Genomic DNA, 16,816 nt, shown 5'->3' on the forward strand with positions numbered 1-16,816 from the left:
CTGCCTCAATCTGGTGGTATTTAAAGGTGCTAAAGAACGTTCGCCTCGTGTAGGTAGATTTATTGGCACGTAAAAGAACACCTGCGGGACTAAATTCCGACACTTGGCATTTCCATAACCGTACAAGTAGTTAGTGGGACGTAAAGCCAATAACATTATTATTACTAAAAAGATATTAATCCCTAATGGACCGAGCTCGATAGCTGCAGTCGCTTAAGTGCGGCCAGTATTCAGTATTCGGGAGATCGTGGGTTCGAGCCCCACTATCGGCAGCCCTGAAGGTGGTTTTCCGTGGTTTCCCATTTTCACACCAGGCAAATGCTGGGGCTGTACCTTAATTAAGGCCACGGCCGCTTCCTTCCCACCCCTAGCCCCTTCCTGCCTCATCGTCGCCATAAGACCTATCTGTGTCGGCGCGACGTAAAGCAAATTTAAAAAAATCCCTAATGGTGTTAGATGGGGTTAAGACTGAAAACAAAAATACTAATTCCTCCAGAACCATTTAACATACAAAGACAAAATTCCAAATGGCGATATATATTTTTAAATCCTAGACGTAAAATAGGAAACATTTTTATACATTCCACCCGTAAGCCACGAAATTATTCATCCCTCCGAAACCATTTGATGTACTAAGTTGTCTGTACTTTTACATTAAGGTTATTCCTTTATGTCCTAGGTGTCAAATGTGATGTACTTCAAATAATAATAATAATAATAATAATAATAATAATAATAATAATAATAATAATATTGGTTTTACATTCCACCAACTACTTTTATGGTTATCGGAGACACCGAAGTGCCAGAATTTTGTCCAGCAGGAGTTTTTTCATGTCCTGGTAACTTTATCGACACGAGGCTGATGTATTTGAGCAGCTTCAAATATCACCGGTCTGAGCCAGGATCGAACCTGTCAACCTGGGCTCAGAAAGCCAGCATTGTAAGCACCTGAGCCACTCAGCGTGGCTTCACAATGTTTCCCCCCTAAGGAGTTTAGATGGGGGTTCACTATCGCAATGTTCATTTGTCCGAAAACGTTTCACGTACAAACTTAAAATTTTACACGAAGGTTGATCTTCTGTGTCCTAGATATGAAATAAGAAATATTTTTAAAACATTCTACCCCTAAAACAAAACATTCATTCCTCCATTACTGTTCGACATATGAAGTCAAAATTTCACTGATTGGTCACATCTACGTTCTAGATGTTAAATAACATAGGTTTTTAAAACATTCAATTTGTATGATGTTCAAATAAGTGTTAGATCCAAAAACAAATTATCATTCCACCACAACTGTTTGACGTACGAACTGAGTGTATATTTTATTGTATGTCGAATAACACCAAGGGGTCTATTCAAAACTTTACCTTTCCATCCGACGGACGAATCAGCATCAACAGTGCCATACACCCTTAGTCCATGTGAGCAATGCAGAGAGGTTTAGAATTTAATCCAGGCTTTTAGCACGCAATCTAGTGATTAGAAATTGTATACCACCCCCTCCCCTCCCCTTCCCTGCTGGCCAACATTCTAATGTTGACATTTTTTTGAGCAACGGGCCTTGAACCGGCTAACCATAGTGTCAGAACATATAAACTTCAACGATCATAGCTACCAGGCAGGATCTAACTTCAGTTATTATGGTTTGGACAAAACTTGCTTTCGTATCTTAGAAGTGAAGCTTCCACGGTGTGAAGAATTATTTAATTTATTTTCCGGGTTGAACCGTGTTGTACTTGTACGCATATCACGTACAGTTTGCCGACGTTTCGAATACATTGCAGTATTCATTGTCAAGGCGACTGAAATACCCCTACTCGATCCGTGGTAATCAGTCTCCCAGCAAAAAAAAAAAAAAAAACAACAAGAAGAAGAAGAATAGCATGACCTTAACTGCGCAGCCAAATCCCTCGGTACGCAAGGATGCGAAGTGCAAAGATTAGGATAGTAGCAACCCAAGTGCTTGCCTGGTGTGAAAATAGAAAAATATATTCACAGCTGCCGTTAGTAAGATGAAAACCTACCATCTCCTGAATGCAAGCTCACGGCTGCATGACAAAGCTACATAGGTGAGTAACTTGTGTTTGCAACTAGATTCATAAGTTTGTGGGTTTAACCCCCTCCACACACACACAGGGAGAGAGTGTGTAGCGGTCTATTGATAGGCCAAGGCTCGAAGCTGAATCGATGTTGTAGCAGTTTGAAGCGGAGCTCGGCTTCAATTACCTTTTAGAGTAAAAAGTAAGTTAGGGGCGAAAAGACTCCTTAACTTAAAAATGTATTATCCCCTCAAGTCTTCGTCTTGGATAAACTGATTTTTAGCTTAAAATTTATGAAAAGTTATCCTCAAACAGTTGATATGTAACAACTCATCCCTAACTGTTTCTTTTCAAAATTTCGGGGTAAAAATGGCTTTTAACGTTAAAAAACTTCTTGGACAATACTTTTTTATTTTTTTGCTAGTGGCTTTACATTACACTGACACAGATAGGCCTTATTGCGATGATTGGATAGGAATGGGCTAGGAGTTGGAAGGAAGTGGCCGCGGCCTTAATTAAGGTCGCCGACAGTGGGATTCGAACTCACCATCTCCTGGACGCAAGCTCACAGCTGCGCGCCCCCAACCGCACGAACAACTCACCCGGTGGATAATACTTTAAATCACTTTTGTTTAGAGTTAAAAAGAATAGGTTGGAGTGAAAACATCCCTTACCTTAAAAAAGTCATTATCTCTTAAACTGTTAGTCGGAGAAAAGTGATTCGTAGCTTAAAATTTATCGAACATTATTTTCTAACCAGTGATATATCAACTCACCCCAACTGTTTCTTTTCAAAGTTTTGGAGTAAAAAAACCTAACGTTAAAAAATTCCCGGGTAATACTTTAAATGACTTTTACAGCAAAAAATAGATTTGGGGTGAGAACAACCCTTAACTTAAAAATACAATATCTCTCAAATCAATCGTCTTAGAAAATTGAAATTTATCAAAAATTATTCTCTAACTGGTCATATACAGAGTGCATCCGTGATGATGTTACAAACTTTCAGGGATGATGGAGGACAGCAAATAGATCACTTTGAGATAAGGAACCGTAGTCCGGTAATGTTTGAGTCAAAAACGATTAACAATCCAAGTTGTTTAACGTCCGTCCGTTCTTAACAGACACCGGCCCTGTTTCTTGGCCCGCTCGTTCGCCTGATTTTACCCCACTTGATTTCTTCTTGTGGGGCATTGTGTAAAGCCTTGTGTATGAGACACCTGTCGAGACTGAAGAGGATCCCTTGGCAAGGGGGACACCATTTTGAACATTTCTTGTAAATGGAGCAGTTGGTGTAACTTGTGCAGGTGAACAGACTTAAATGAGTAGAATTTTGCTTAAATTTTGACACGATCGTTTCCAGAATATGGTTCCTTACCTCAAATTGATCCATTTACTGTCACCCATCATACCTGAAAGTTTAAAACATCATCACGTATACACCTGTATATCAACTCATCCACGACTGTTTATTTTCAAAGTTTCGAGGTAAAAATAATTTCGAAAGTTAAAGAAAAGGTTTTGGTGATACTTGAAATGACGTTTGGAGTTTAAAATAACACGTTAGTGGTGAAAACATCCCTTAATTTAAAAATTCACTATCTCTTAAACTGGTTGTCATAGAAAGATGCCCTTGAGCTTAACATGTTTGGCTTTCCTTGCTCAACATCTTCACATAACGATTCTGCTTTTTATCCGTATATTTGAAAACATATAGCATAGAGGTTCTTAGAACGTAACCAATTTTATATTTATTCTTCGTTCATGGATTATATTATGCCTTAACCCTCAGACCTCTATCTCGTCTTCTGCTTCTACCACAATCACTGCCTTCACCTCCGCTTCCTCTACCGAGAGGTTTGATACTCAGTTGGGCTAAGGAGTAAAGTATTTAAAATGAAAACACAAAGCATCTAAACATGCCTGTTGCCTCCCACAACCTATAAGCCCATAGCTACCGCACCTCACCACATGATGTTAAAAGTGGATCACTCACACCAACTACCCCTATCCTGCCCCACGAGCAATTAAAAAACGCGTCTAGACGATGTCTTATAGCACTCAAAAAGGTCCGATCACCGGGCGTGTTGGCCGTGCGGTCAGGGGCGCGTGGCTGAGAGCTTGCATCTGGGGGATAGTGGGTTCGAATCCCACTGTCAGCAGCCCAGAAGATGGTTTTCCATGGTTTCCCATTTTCACACCAGGTAACTGCTGAGGCTGTGCCTTAATTAAGGCCACGGCCGCTTCCTTCCAACTCCTAGGCCTTTCCTATCCCATCGTTGGTGCAACGTAAAACCACTAGCAAAAACAAAGGTCCGATCATGTCCAAAACAAGTTCTATCATACACAAAATAAGTCCCAAAAGAAGTTCTATAGCACCCAAGAAAGGTCCTATAATGCCCAAACAATGTCCTATGAGTCTGCGAGGTTAGCCTGGAGTGTTGAACTCGAAGTAAGTTTTAATTCCCTACGTTAGCCACCCATAACAGTAATGTATGCGCACTAGCCTTACAACACTTCTGAAGTCCTATACGAACCATGTATAGTCGCCATCTTGGATCACAGCTCCGAGTCCCTCAGGTCACCCTCCAATGTTTTCTTCTATAAGCAATGCATACGTATTCGCCCCTTACACCACCTACCTAGTCCTGTACGAACCATGTATAGTCACCTCTTGGAGCTCAGCTCCGAAGCCCTGAAATTGCCTCCGAAGTTATACCTACATACGCAATGCATATTTAAACCTTTTTAACACACAACTACAGTTACTACAGTAACACAGGTTATCAAACAAATTCTACATATCTATAAGTGCCCAAAGCTGATGACCATGATGTTACACAGCTCCGAATAAAAACAACAGCTTAAAATAATGGCTCGTTCATATGAGAGCATAAAACTTTCCATACAGGTAATGTGTAGCAGCCGTCTTGCCTATTAGGTCTTGCGCTAAAAGCCTACACGCTAATGTAAGAAAGGGCATCCGGTGAAGAAGGAAAAGAAGAAGGTGCCAGAAATGTCACTGTTTGTCCCCATATATAGCAGCCATCTTGCTCAGTAAGTTAGTTAAGGTAAGTCTGGAGTCTTACTGGCATCAAATTTGGGTTTGCAAAGTTTGGCAATCCCTCTGTCAGGTTGGCACACCTGCACCTGTATCTACCAAGTTTTAAAATTACCTACCAGAGTGCAGCACACACACCCATGTGTCATGCAAGCTGTCAAACACAACCGTGCCCAATTCTCTAACTGCCCCGGCAACACAACTTCAAATTTCCCGTGCTATTAAGCCATGCGCCTCAGCCAATCAGGAGCCAGCTCGCACTGCAGCGACATCAGTCAACCTGGCTGGCAACAGCCAATCAGTGCTAGGTGTATTACTCTTCTAAGCCCCCTCCTCTTCCTTCCACCAACGTTTGTATTTATGTTGTCCACTGATATAGCAACAACCTTCTCAAGTAGATTTAACTTGTGTAATACCTCAAAAACATTCAAAAAACAGAATTTATGAAGTTCCACCAACTAAATTTACTAACTCCAACACCTTCACTCCTCACACCTTTTTAACAGATGTTAATATCTGACCACAAGAGGCACTATGCTTTTACCCAAATGATCGGACGAATGGATTAACACTGATATGAAGCTGCTGTTGAAAGCTTTGTTTTGAACAGTACTTTTGTGTCTTTTTGTTCCAATGTACTTGAATCAGCACCAGCTATACTAGGTACTGAAATTAAATAAGAATGTGATGGTTCTCAAGATACGGCAGTATGCACCTCTAACATCAGAAGTGACGTTATCTACTCTCGCGTCTGGTTAAATTTCAGAAAGTCTGTTCCCACATAAAATAATAGTAAAAAGGTTATCATTACTCTGCATGGGACTTCAAATATGGTTTCATAATACATGCACCGTAAAGTTAGGTGATGCTGATTCAAGTAAAAAACTGAAACGTTCGCCACAGAAGTCTCTGGAGTGATGCTACTACAATTTTTATGAATGAAACTGGACATGTGCATTCACAGAGTATCGGAATTAGAAAATACCCTTTACAAAGTATCGTAATTTATAAAACACCATAACTAAATTCACGAAAGTGCAGTATCATAAGAATACGGAAGAAACATAGGCAAGATGACTTTCAATACTGTCTTGGATTGGGCACTCAAGTAGAGAATGACTCATACAGAACCTAGGAATACATGTAAAACAAAATCTTAAATAGGACACTCACGTAGGAAGAGTAATATATTTCTAAAGCAAACAAGTCCTTACACTTTGTGATGTGGGTGCGAAAGCATAGCAGTTCCCAGGCGAAAGTGCTGGGGGTATTTATTACTTGTCAGGTCAGTCCCACAATAAGGAGCATCCGTACGGTAACCGTACCAAACAGGGCTCATCAATGAACTAGAGATGGTACAGTAAAAGACTGCAAGTTTTGTGCTTAGTGATTTCAATCCTAGAAATACTGTGGAAAATCTGCTAGAAAAACTTGGCCGGGAGACACAGGGGCTAGAAGGAAAAGAGCACAGGTCAATTCCTGGGACATTATTATTATTATTATTATTATTATTATTATTATTATTATTATTATATTTGCTACTTGTTTTACGTCGCACCGACACAGATAGGTCTTATGGCGACGATGGGATAGGGAAGGCCTAGGAATGGGAAGGAGGTGGCTGTGGCCTTAATTAAGGTACAGGCCCAGCATTTGCCTGGTGTGAAAATGGGAAGCCACGGAAAACCATCTTCAGGGCTGCAGACAGTGGGGTTCAAATCCACTATCTCCCGGATGCAAGCTCACAGCTGCGCGCTCCTAACCGCACGGCTAACTCGCCCATATTATTATTATTATTATTATTATTATTTGTATCAATTTAGGAAGGCTCGGCTTGTGCCGGTAACATAATGGGCTGACTCGGCCTAAGCAAGGAGTCACCCTCTTGATTATGAAACTACAGGTACATATATGTACAAATATTTACAACAGAAATAATTACAACATATACATTTATACAATAAATACAAACAACTTCAGACTTCTTATGTCCCCGTTTTGGGAATCTGTTCTTCAGTATTACTGGAACTGCGACCTGGAACTTCATGTTGTTTGGCGTGAGTCAGAGGAAAAGTCGTTCCTAGGAACTTTCTCACAATGTGGCAGGTGCTCAGGAGGGTGGCTTTCTGTAGTTCTACGTATGTGTGATGATGCAGGTTTATTATTATTATTATTATTATTATTATTATTATTATTATTATTATTCACATGACCACCGCTCTGTTTCCTTACTCGTTTGCCGTTAGGAGGCTGCCCGCTTCTCTGTTTAACAGGCTACTGAAATGTGAGGATCTCCTTCGGGTGAAATATAGGTCGCCTCTTCCAATATCAGTCTGCTATCCCTTAATTACCATCAATGAGTATCAAGCCTGTCTCCTCAAAAATCCAGTCAAGGCATGAATTAATTGCATTATTGTAATGTATCTGTAGTCAACATCACGTCTGTATATCACTCCAATTGGGCATACTTTCGCTCCTACGAATTTATCCTGCACTTTCACTACAAGCTGTTTCAAGTCTTTCATTATTTGCGATGGTGTTGGAGAGCTGTTAATATAATTCGTGCCCGCAGTTGTTAAGATACGGGAGAATGCATAATAATGTAATCACTGTTCGTTACAATGAATTTATTTTATGCATTTATAGAATATTGTACTATATTTTTTCAAAATAGTTATTCTTGGTTAATTCGAATTTTGGATAAATCGATTTTTTTATTCCGCGTGGAGTTTCTTTCAAAAAGAGTCCACTGTACCTGATTATCTTATCAAACAATTCCAGATTAGCGCCAGCGCCACCCTTTCCAGATCTGTACACCCCAAAAAACATCAAGTTGCCTATTATCTTTAAGAGATGAGCATTGAACTTAGAATTTCATGCTTTTCATCCTTAACTTTTTCGTAGGTTACGAATTCCTCTTTCACCGGAATAGGCCTACTCACCCTCTTACCGTTTTCATCCTGCCTCCACGAAGAACACTCCAGTTCCGTAAGAACATTTCCGCATCCATAATATCACTTCTTAGCCATGATTCAACACACATTACAATATCTGGTATGTGTGTATACATATTATATACTGTATATACTTAATTATATTCCTTTCTTTAAAACAATTCGCACCGAGCTCGATAGCTGCAGTTGCTTAAGTGCGGCCAGTATCAAGTATTCGGGAGATAGTGGGTTCGAACCCCACTGTCGGCAGCTCTGAAAATTCTTTTCCGTGGTTTCCCATTTTCACACCAGGCAAATGCTGGGGCTGTACCTTAATTATGACCACGGCCGCTTCATTCCCGTTCCTAGCCCTTTCCTGTCCCATCGTCGCCATAAGACCTACCTGTATAGATGCGACGTAAAGCAACTAGCATAAAAATACTTCGCAGTTTAACACAAATAACGTTATGTCATCCTTACTGGGCTTCCACCTTCCTATAACATCACTAGTCCAGCCCGTTTCCCTGAATGTACATCCCTATACCCACCTCTCCTAATTGACTAGTGCTTTCTGAGAGGATATTACCAATTAATTAGCAAACCTCTAATAGCTCTGCTTTGGGATAGTAGGTATAAACCCATATATAGGCTGGTAAACTTGAATTCAAAACTTTTAGTATTATTAAAAACAGCCATGGTCAGTTGTGGCTTACTCCTGAGCAAGCAAAGCAAAATCTTTGCAAAGTTTTCTTTCCAGTCCATCTCATTTCATAATGGCTATTGCTTTAACTTATTTCAGTGAGTTTGGTTATGTTATTGCACGAATACTGGTTCATGTTCACTTCTTTCTTTCTTTCTTTCTTTCTTTCTTTCTTTCTTTATTTCGCCGGCCTTTTGCCCAATTTATTGTGGTCGACACTGCATGTGGATTTGACCCAGTATTACGACCGGATGCTCTGACTGAAGCCAGCCCTGTGTGGTGGGATATATTCACTCTTACGTGTTTCTGTGGTAGCTTGGTAGTGTGGTGTATTGTATGTAGATGAAGAGGTATGTATTAAACCGAACGCAAACACCCAGTACACGACCTCGAGGAATTCCTGGCCCGGCCGAAAATCGAATCCGAGGCCCTCTGAAATCGAATAGCAGTACTCTAACCAGCAAAGGAGCCGGACGGTCGCAGGCAACTAATAACATTCTGGCACCATAAGTGTCAATTATAAATAACGATCTAGGCGAGGGAAGTGTTTAGGAACATTCAGAAAAGTGTATATACAAAGGCGACACTGTCAAATGAACTGGCACAAGAGTACTGTACCACAAGTCACTCATTAGCTCGAACTGTACACTTCTATGCTTTGTATCTTAAACAAGTACGTCACAACATAGGTCTACATACCTCTCCATAACTCCTTCGTAGTTGGCGGAGGCACTGATTCAGCTGAAAGAGAGAACCACAAATCCCTATAACAACTCTAGTGGCGACTTAGCAGTCCAGTTACAAGTTACAGTACAAATTAAAGTAGTATTAAGTTACGATAAGATCAATGTACCGTAACAATTAATTCCATGTCAGTGATTTCCGAGAACAGGAAAACACGTGAAATTCAGAATAACATTAATGGTACAATTACAACCAGTTAATTATAACAATATGTATTAATTTTACAACCAAACGTCCAAAAAATATGAATACACCTGAAGGTATCGAACATTCTCCAGCATATAAGGGAAATGCTTTCATTAAGTACCGGTACCAGGCTCATAGGTCTTTATATGTCAGCCATTATAACAAATAACAATGACACGTTAAATATGAACTCTTCCCCGACAATGGAAGCTTTAACAATCACAACAAAAGTCAGTACGCAACCTAGGCTGTTTAAAACTATTCCCAGGCTTTATCCAAATGTAGTGTTTTTGGCAACAGTGTTGAAAAATGAAAATGAAATTGCATATGGCTTTTAGTGCCGGGAAATCCCAGGACGGGTTCGGCTCGTCAGGTGCAGGTCTTTTTATTTGACTCCCGTAGGCGACCTGCGCGTCGTTTTGGTGGGGGTTTGTTTTGCTAGTGGCTTTACGTCGCACCGACACGGATAGGTCTTATGGCGACGATGGGATAGGAAAGGTCTACGTTGTAATCATGGAAAACCATCTTCAAGGCTGCGCGTCATGATGAGGATGAAATGATGATGATGACAACACATACACCCAGCGTGCTGGCCTTTGGTCACAGAGGTCACGGGTTCGATTCCCGGCAGGGTCGGGAATTTTAACCTGAATTGGTTAATTTCGCTGGCACGGGGGCTGGGTGTATGTGTCGTCTTCATCATCATTTCATCCTCCTCACGTCGCGCAGGTCGCATACGGGCGTCAAACCAAAAGACCTGCATCTGGCGAGCCGAACTTGTCCTCGGACACTCCCGGCACTAAAAGCCATACGCCATTTCATTTCAACCTAATTGCAGAGAACCGCTCAATATCGAGGCCTAGATCATATCTTTATACATACGAAACGCAGTATCGGTAAGAACCTTATTTTCTATTAACATTCTCAGCCAATTTACTGTACTCAAAATAAACTCCAAGAAACGAGCACAGTACCGGTACACATTAAAGGTTCTCCAGTATCCTGAATCGCGAGCCGTTTTCATGCGTTCAGGTGTATCCATCGATTACGTAATGTACCGTAGTTAAAAATCCGCATGCAACATGCAACATGCGAATAAATAAGACGCAACGTACAGTGAGAAACATGCTATGCTGACTTGGTACATGCTTTGATTAGGGTGTAACACAATACCAAAAACCATTCTCATGCCTAATGATTACAACATACAAACACTGGTAATGCCGTACTGAGAAATCATATACAACTTAAATGCAATAAGTGAGAAAATACTTCATGTCGGACAAATACAAATGGAGGAAAAAAAAAAAAAAAAACAGAAACCCACCGATAGTGTACACATAACCTATTTCCTGTAGGTAGACTTCCGAGAAACTGCATATGGATAAATGCATCATATTGCAAATAAGGAGAAAATAACATTTAACTTATTATAATTATAAAAGTTCGCAAATTCGAAATTAATAATGGGTGAATAAGTTCAATGTACAATTACCAAATTCCGAACACAACAGGTGCACAAACGAACGAACGTAGAATTATGTTCACCCACCACAGCTGTGCTCCTTATACCCATAAGAGTGCGACACAAGAGAAGGAAGATGAGTACTGTACATGAAAGGCGATACAAGGAGTTCTGCTGAAACTCTGCTAAGAGATGTCTTACTTGATTGAAGTGAAGCAGGAACGACCGCAGCGTGCGAGACAGAACAATTACACATCAGCTACAATATTTACATAGATACACGGAGCAATTAAGCGATAACGAATCACTGATGTCGGTGCAAATAACTCTTCAATCACCGAATTTAACACTGACAAAACTTAAGGTATAATAATGGCTAATATAATAGCAGACAAGTCCATACTTCAAACACTTCAACATATCGCAAATGTAGCACTCAATTCATGTCCAGTTTTACAATCATTAGTTGCCTACACTTACAGATAAACAAAATTTTAACACTACGGATGGTTGAGGAAAGAGGATTAATGACCCTTTCTAACTAATTAACTAGTGGAGGTCGAGAGGGTAAAGGCTCCTAACTCTCCTGGCCTTTGGTAATACAAGTAGGCCTAATATCACCAGCAATATGCCTCGACCTGACTCTACCCCGCGAGAAATCCTTCCACCTATTTTTACAGTTGGCTGAATTAACCAGGTGTCGTTGAGAAGATAGGAAACAAAGTACAAACACTTGTTTCTATTGGAGACCAAACTTAGGAATGAAACAACTAAGTTGAGAGTATGTTTTGCTAGTGATTTAACGTCGCGATACACTAACATACAAGGATGGGGAAAGGCTGGTATTGGGAAGGTAGCGGACGCAGAATTAATGAAGGTATTCGGTGTGAAAATGGGAAACCACGGAAAACCATCTCCAGGACTCTCGACGGTGGGATTCTAACACCTCATCTACCGAATTCAAGCTCAGAGCCACGCGACCCGAACAGCGCAGCCAACTGGCTCGGTCTCCAGATTTCCTACGGGTCTTTTTTCAGTGATGCGAGGCTGAGCACCTAATCTGCCAACAATTTTTACGTGGTTCGAATATAGGTCCACATGAAAATGACGGAGCTAGCCACTCTTTGTATTATTCACCCGTTCCCTGCAGATACCTCGTGCAGAGATGATTTATATTCACTCACAATTAATTTTCAGTGAGTAAAATCAAAGCAATGTTGGTGAAGATTTTACGTAAATGCTGGTTCTCTCTTCACACCTATTCACCAACTTTTGTACGAACCAAGCACGCATTATGACTACAAATATTTTAACAAATGCCATATCCGGGAGATAGTAGGTTCGAATCTCACTACCGGCAGCCCTGAAAATGGTTTTCCGTGGTTTCCCATTTTCACACCAGGCAAATGCTGGGCCTGTACCTTAATTAAGGCCACGGCCGCTTCCTTCCAACTCCTAGGCCTTTCCTATCCCATCGTCGCTATAAGAGCTATCTGTGTCGGTGCGACGTAAAGCCCCTAGCAAAAAAACAAAAACAAAAAAACAAAAACAAAAAAACAAATGCCATAGCATAGAATAAATGGGAAGCTCTGACACTGTGGTGTACTGTAGGTACTCGGCTCCCAACCCGACAGTATCGGTTCGAATATCAGGATTCCACATAGAATTCTCAATAAGACCCGTGCGTGGCGACAAGAAGGACGTCGGGCCTTTTAACTCCCACTGACGAAGTCAAACTGAGCCTGATTATGGGGAGGCAGTATCTGCACATATATGCACAGCGGTTATTTTTTTCCAAAAAAATGTGTATATAGAACTTGTAGGCAAAAACATTTTGATCACTTGTTGTTTAATTCATTTTATGACAGGACGAGCCATTACTGATACCGTATATCTGCCTAAACCATTTCTGGTACTTTTCAAACTGGAGGGGGAAAATAAATAAATAAATAAATAAATAAATAAATAAATAAATAAATAAATAAATAAATAAATAAATAAATAAATAAATAAATAAATAAATAAATGTAAAACCGGCCTCCCCTGGGATGACTCTTCTTACATTCTTCTGTGCCATCTACCGACAGAGCATTAAACCCTATGTTACTAAGGTGTAATCTTGTCCTGCTGTCCAGTCTGCTAATTGGTTACCCTTCTTACTTCGTTCTGTGTGCCACCTACTTGTTAATGGGCAAACTTCTAACACAGTAATACGGATTTCGGGAGTGGTACACCGCCTTTTATTCCTAAGTTGGCACTGTGTCCAATGTGCAGCCAGCTCGCGATTCATAAAAGCAGCGTTCAGTTGTCCTGTCGTCGTGGAAAAAAAGACCTTTCTAGATCGGGCGGCTCGCAGCTGGGTAAGTTGTTTCTCAAAATGTAACCTGACCAGAGTTGGGAAGTGAATGAGTAAAAGTAACTGAATTACATGTAACGATTACTTATTTAATAATTTTTACTCCTAATCGTTACTTTTAATGTTTTTATTTTACTCGTAATTTACTTCTGAAAATACAATTGTAATCGTTACATTCTAGAAATCGACATACACCGCATCGATAGCTTGGCAACTTTGGAGCCCCAGAACTCGCAAGGCGTCGCGCCAAGTATTTAATTCCAAGATATGGCGTGCGGTCGTTCATTTACTCGCAGGTTGTCGTGTTTACTGATTGAGATCTAGATCATCTGTAGCGCACTACGTGGTCGAGATGGTGGTGGTGGTGGCAATTACTGTTTTAAGAGGAAGTACTGGGCAATCACCCTTTATTAATACTAATCAGAAGGTCCGACACTTCGAAAAGTGAAGGAATTGGCAGAAGAAAGGGAAGGGCATGAACATGAAAGACTCTCTAGGACTCTAAAACCTAACACCGTCGGGGTTGGGAAAGAACAATAGTTGAACAACGGTCAGACAGGAGAGTGGAATCAATGCCAGACTCACCTAGCAGAACCGTCGTCGCCAAACCACGTTCCCAAGGTGAGAGTCCTTGGCACCCCGGAGAAAGTCTAATGGGGCTTATGGTTCCAATCTGTAGCTAGCTTCAGGTAGTTTCCGTCCCCGATTTTAGATGGCGCTGGAGATCATTCATAACGTGTAGATAGTTGTAGGAAGGTTCCGTAGATGGCAGGCAAGTAGGCATAAAATGAGCGATATTTATAATTAAAGGCAGAATGTCTCGAAGTGAAGTATTTCAAGTCTAACGTCAATCAGTGGGCCCTTCTAACAAAGAATTAATCGTATCACGTCAAGTATTATGGAGATGATATTGCTGGATTGCACTGAATCCGACTTTATCCAATCGATTAACCTTGTTCGAACTTATATATCGATTTTAAGCGATAGTTCCCATGATGCTACAGTATTTGTGTTGTTTGAATTCCAAGTGCCCATGTGCTTGTGCTGTAAATCTTTGTTCCTTGTGCTTGTTTATTAGAAATATATCTTCGCCAGTCCTCCTGAAATCCTGTATTTCCTGTTTGAGTACACCTCAGGGGCTGAAAGCTGAATGGTTCTATTAATGTAGTTCTATATATTTCCTGTCTCAGTGCATTTAATTCTGTTATTTTTATTTTCATGTGGTACTTGGATATTGATGTGATACTCCATTCTCTTGCATATGGTGTGCTCTGCTGTCTTGCTTTTGAAGGGATTTCTTATTTGTTATAATATCAGCTTTGTGTTAATGTGTCAATCATTCACTTGAAGTTAAAGCTGCTTTGAGGTGTGTGGTTATGTTCTCAGTAACATAGTATGCCATGCGAACTAGGGGTATCAGACCATTGTTTACAACATGTACTTGGAAATAAAAGTATATGAATTACAATGTATTGGGCATGGAAGTAATAGAACTGCATTATTATCGACGGTAGCGGGGGGGGGGGGGGGCGGGCGGCAAGGGGCATGGAAAGGAGGGGGGAGCTGTAAGCAGAACCGGATATGCGTCACTGCGCCGGATGTCACTTCTCTGCGCTATCTGTTGATAATAGCAGTAAGGTATTGCACAAAATGCGCACTGTGGCGCTATCTCTAATCGGGGACTGAAACTACTAGCGCATAGTGGCTTGGTACCGAAATTTATCTTTGAGTTACATCTCTATTCTATTCTATCCTCTTTGGTCCTTGGTCTACCTTTGAGTCGCCTCTTACGACAGGCAGGGCATATTCTACCACCCACCCCCATAGGGTTACGTGGTCGAGACTGGAGCCGTAATATACATGTGACGGTGAAGGGGTAAAGGCATTTCCATTCCCCTACTTTGAACAAATAATTTGAATTAGTTATCCTAGAAATAATGAAAACACGACAGCGATATGCAAATTTTGCTTGGGAGCAATCATTTTGAAAATCTGATTAGTCTCACCTAGTGATGACAGCCACTTAAATGTCCCTATGCTAACAAACACAAAATAGAATAATGTACTTTTCCTTGCAAACTTTGGTACCATTCCATCCCCATGTGAAAAAATGTCAGTGATTCCCTAAAGACTCGCGTTCTGAGAATTAATTGTAACTGAGCCCAATTATTTTTGTTTTGTAATTTTCCCTTCATTGAATGTAATGGCAAATCTACTCCTCTGCTGGTAGACGGAGATATTTTGTCAACTTCGGGGTAAGAACTTGTTTTCCTATTAAATTTAAATTATGTAGGGACTTATACAGATTAACGTATTATTGCAGTGATGTAAGTGCCAGTTTCTGGCTATACGTTTTACAAGGATGTACGAGTGTTGACTTTGTGTACCCTTATTTTTCTTTCACTGCGACTAAGCTTTCAAAATGTAACTTTAATCGAACGTTTTGGAATAGTTTTCTCTCTCCCTAGTCGCAATTTAGTATGGGCTTATCTTCTGCTTCAATGGGCTACCTTGCCCCGTTAGATTTTTTCCTCAAGTTATCATTGGGGGATTGTGAATAATGTTTACTGTATACCCCTTTCTCTTTGTAACTTCTGTCCTTTTCTAAATTTCCCCCCTATTCGTTTGATCTTTATTTTCTCTTGTCAAACGTAGCGTGAGCCGATCTCCTGTTTGTGTAGAATGATATCCCGGTTTTGATGTAATGAAAATCCCTTATTTCTTTGAGGAAAAGCTAATGAGCGTAAAACTCGTACATGCTTTTGGGGTACCTGGAATATATCAAGGCCAATCTGGTCTGTTATTAATAGACTCCTGTATAAACCATCAATATAAGCATGAAACTATGCTGCAAAAAGTGCCTTTTTTTTTTTTTTTTTTTTACGTCGCACCGACACAGATATATCTTATGGCGACGATGGGACCGGAAAGGCCTAGGAATGGGGAGGAAGCGGCCGTGGCCTTAATTAAGGTACAGCCCCAGCATTTGCCTGGTATGAAAATGGGAAACCACTGAAAACCATCTTCAGGGCTGCCGACAGTGGGGTTCGAACCCACTATCTCCCGATTACTGGATACTGGCCGCCCTTAAGCGACTGCAGGTATCGAGCTCGGTAGTGCTCAAATATGCAATTACTAAACTCACGCGATTCACCAACGCTAATAAATAAAATCATTATCATGAATAAACAACTGAATGATAAACAAAAAATCACACCACTTACAGCTGCGGATGTTCCAAAATTTCAAATAATCCGTGCAGAGTTTGAAACGCGTATCAGTGTTCGCTGTTAAAATAATATGCATACGTCTCCTAGATAAGACAG

At 40.6% G+C, this 16,816-nt stretch overlaps 1 protein-coding gene across 5 annotated transcripts in view; it reads right to left on the reverse strand.

Moving 5' to 3' along the window:
• The window catches only part of LOC136864599 (transmembrane protein 65), a 392,659-nt gene that overhangs the window by 198,459 nt on the left and 177,384 nt on the right, over positions 1-16,816 (reverse strand). For 4 of the 5 annotated variants that reach the window (XM_067141817.2, XM_067141814.2, XM_067141816.2 and 1 more), the window contains exon 3: positions 9,439-9,480. In XM_067141817.2, coding sequence (XP_066997918.1) covers positions 9,439-9,480 — 42 coding nt within the window. Of the gene's footprint in view, positions 1-9,438; positions 9,481-11,335; positions 11,475-16,816 lie in introns of those variants that run through there. The other variant, XM_067141818.2, reaches the window with a different exon arrangement.

Source organism: Anabrus simplex, chromosome 2 (genome assembly GCF_040414725.1).
Source record: "Anabrus simplex isolate iqAnaSimp1 chromosome 2, ASM4041472v1, whole genome shotgun sequence".
NCBI classification, from domain to species: Eukaryota; Metazoa; Arthropoda; class Insecta; order Orthoptera; family Tettigoniidae; genus Anabrus; species Anabrus simplex.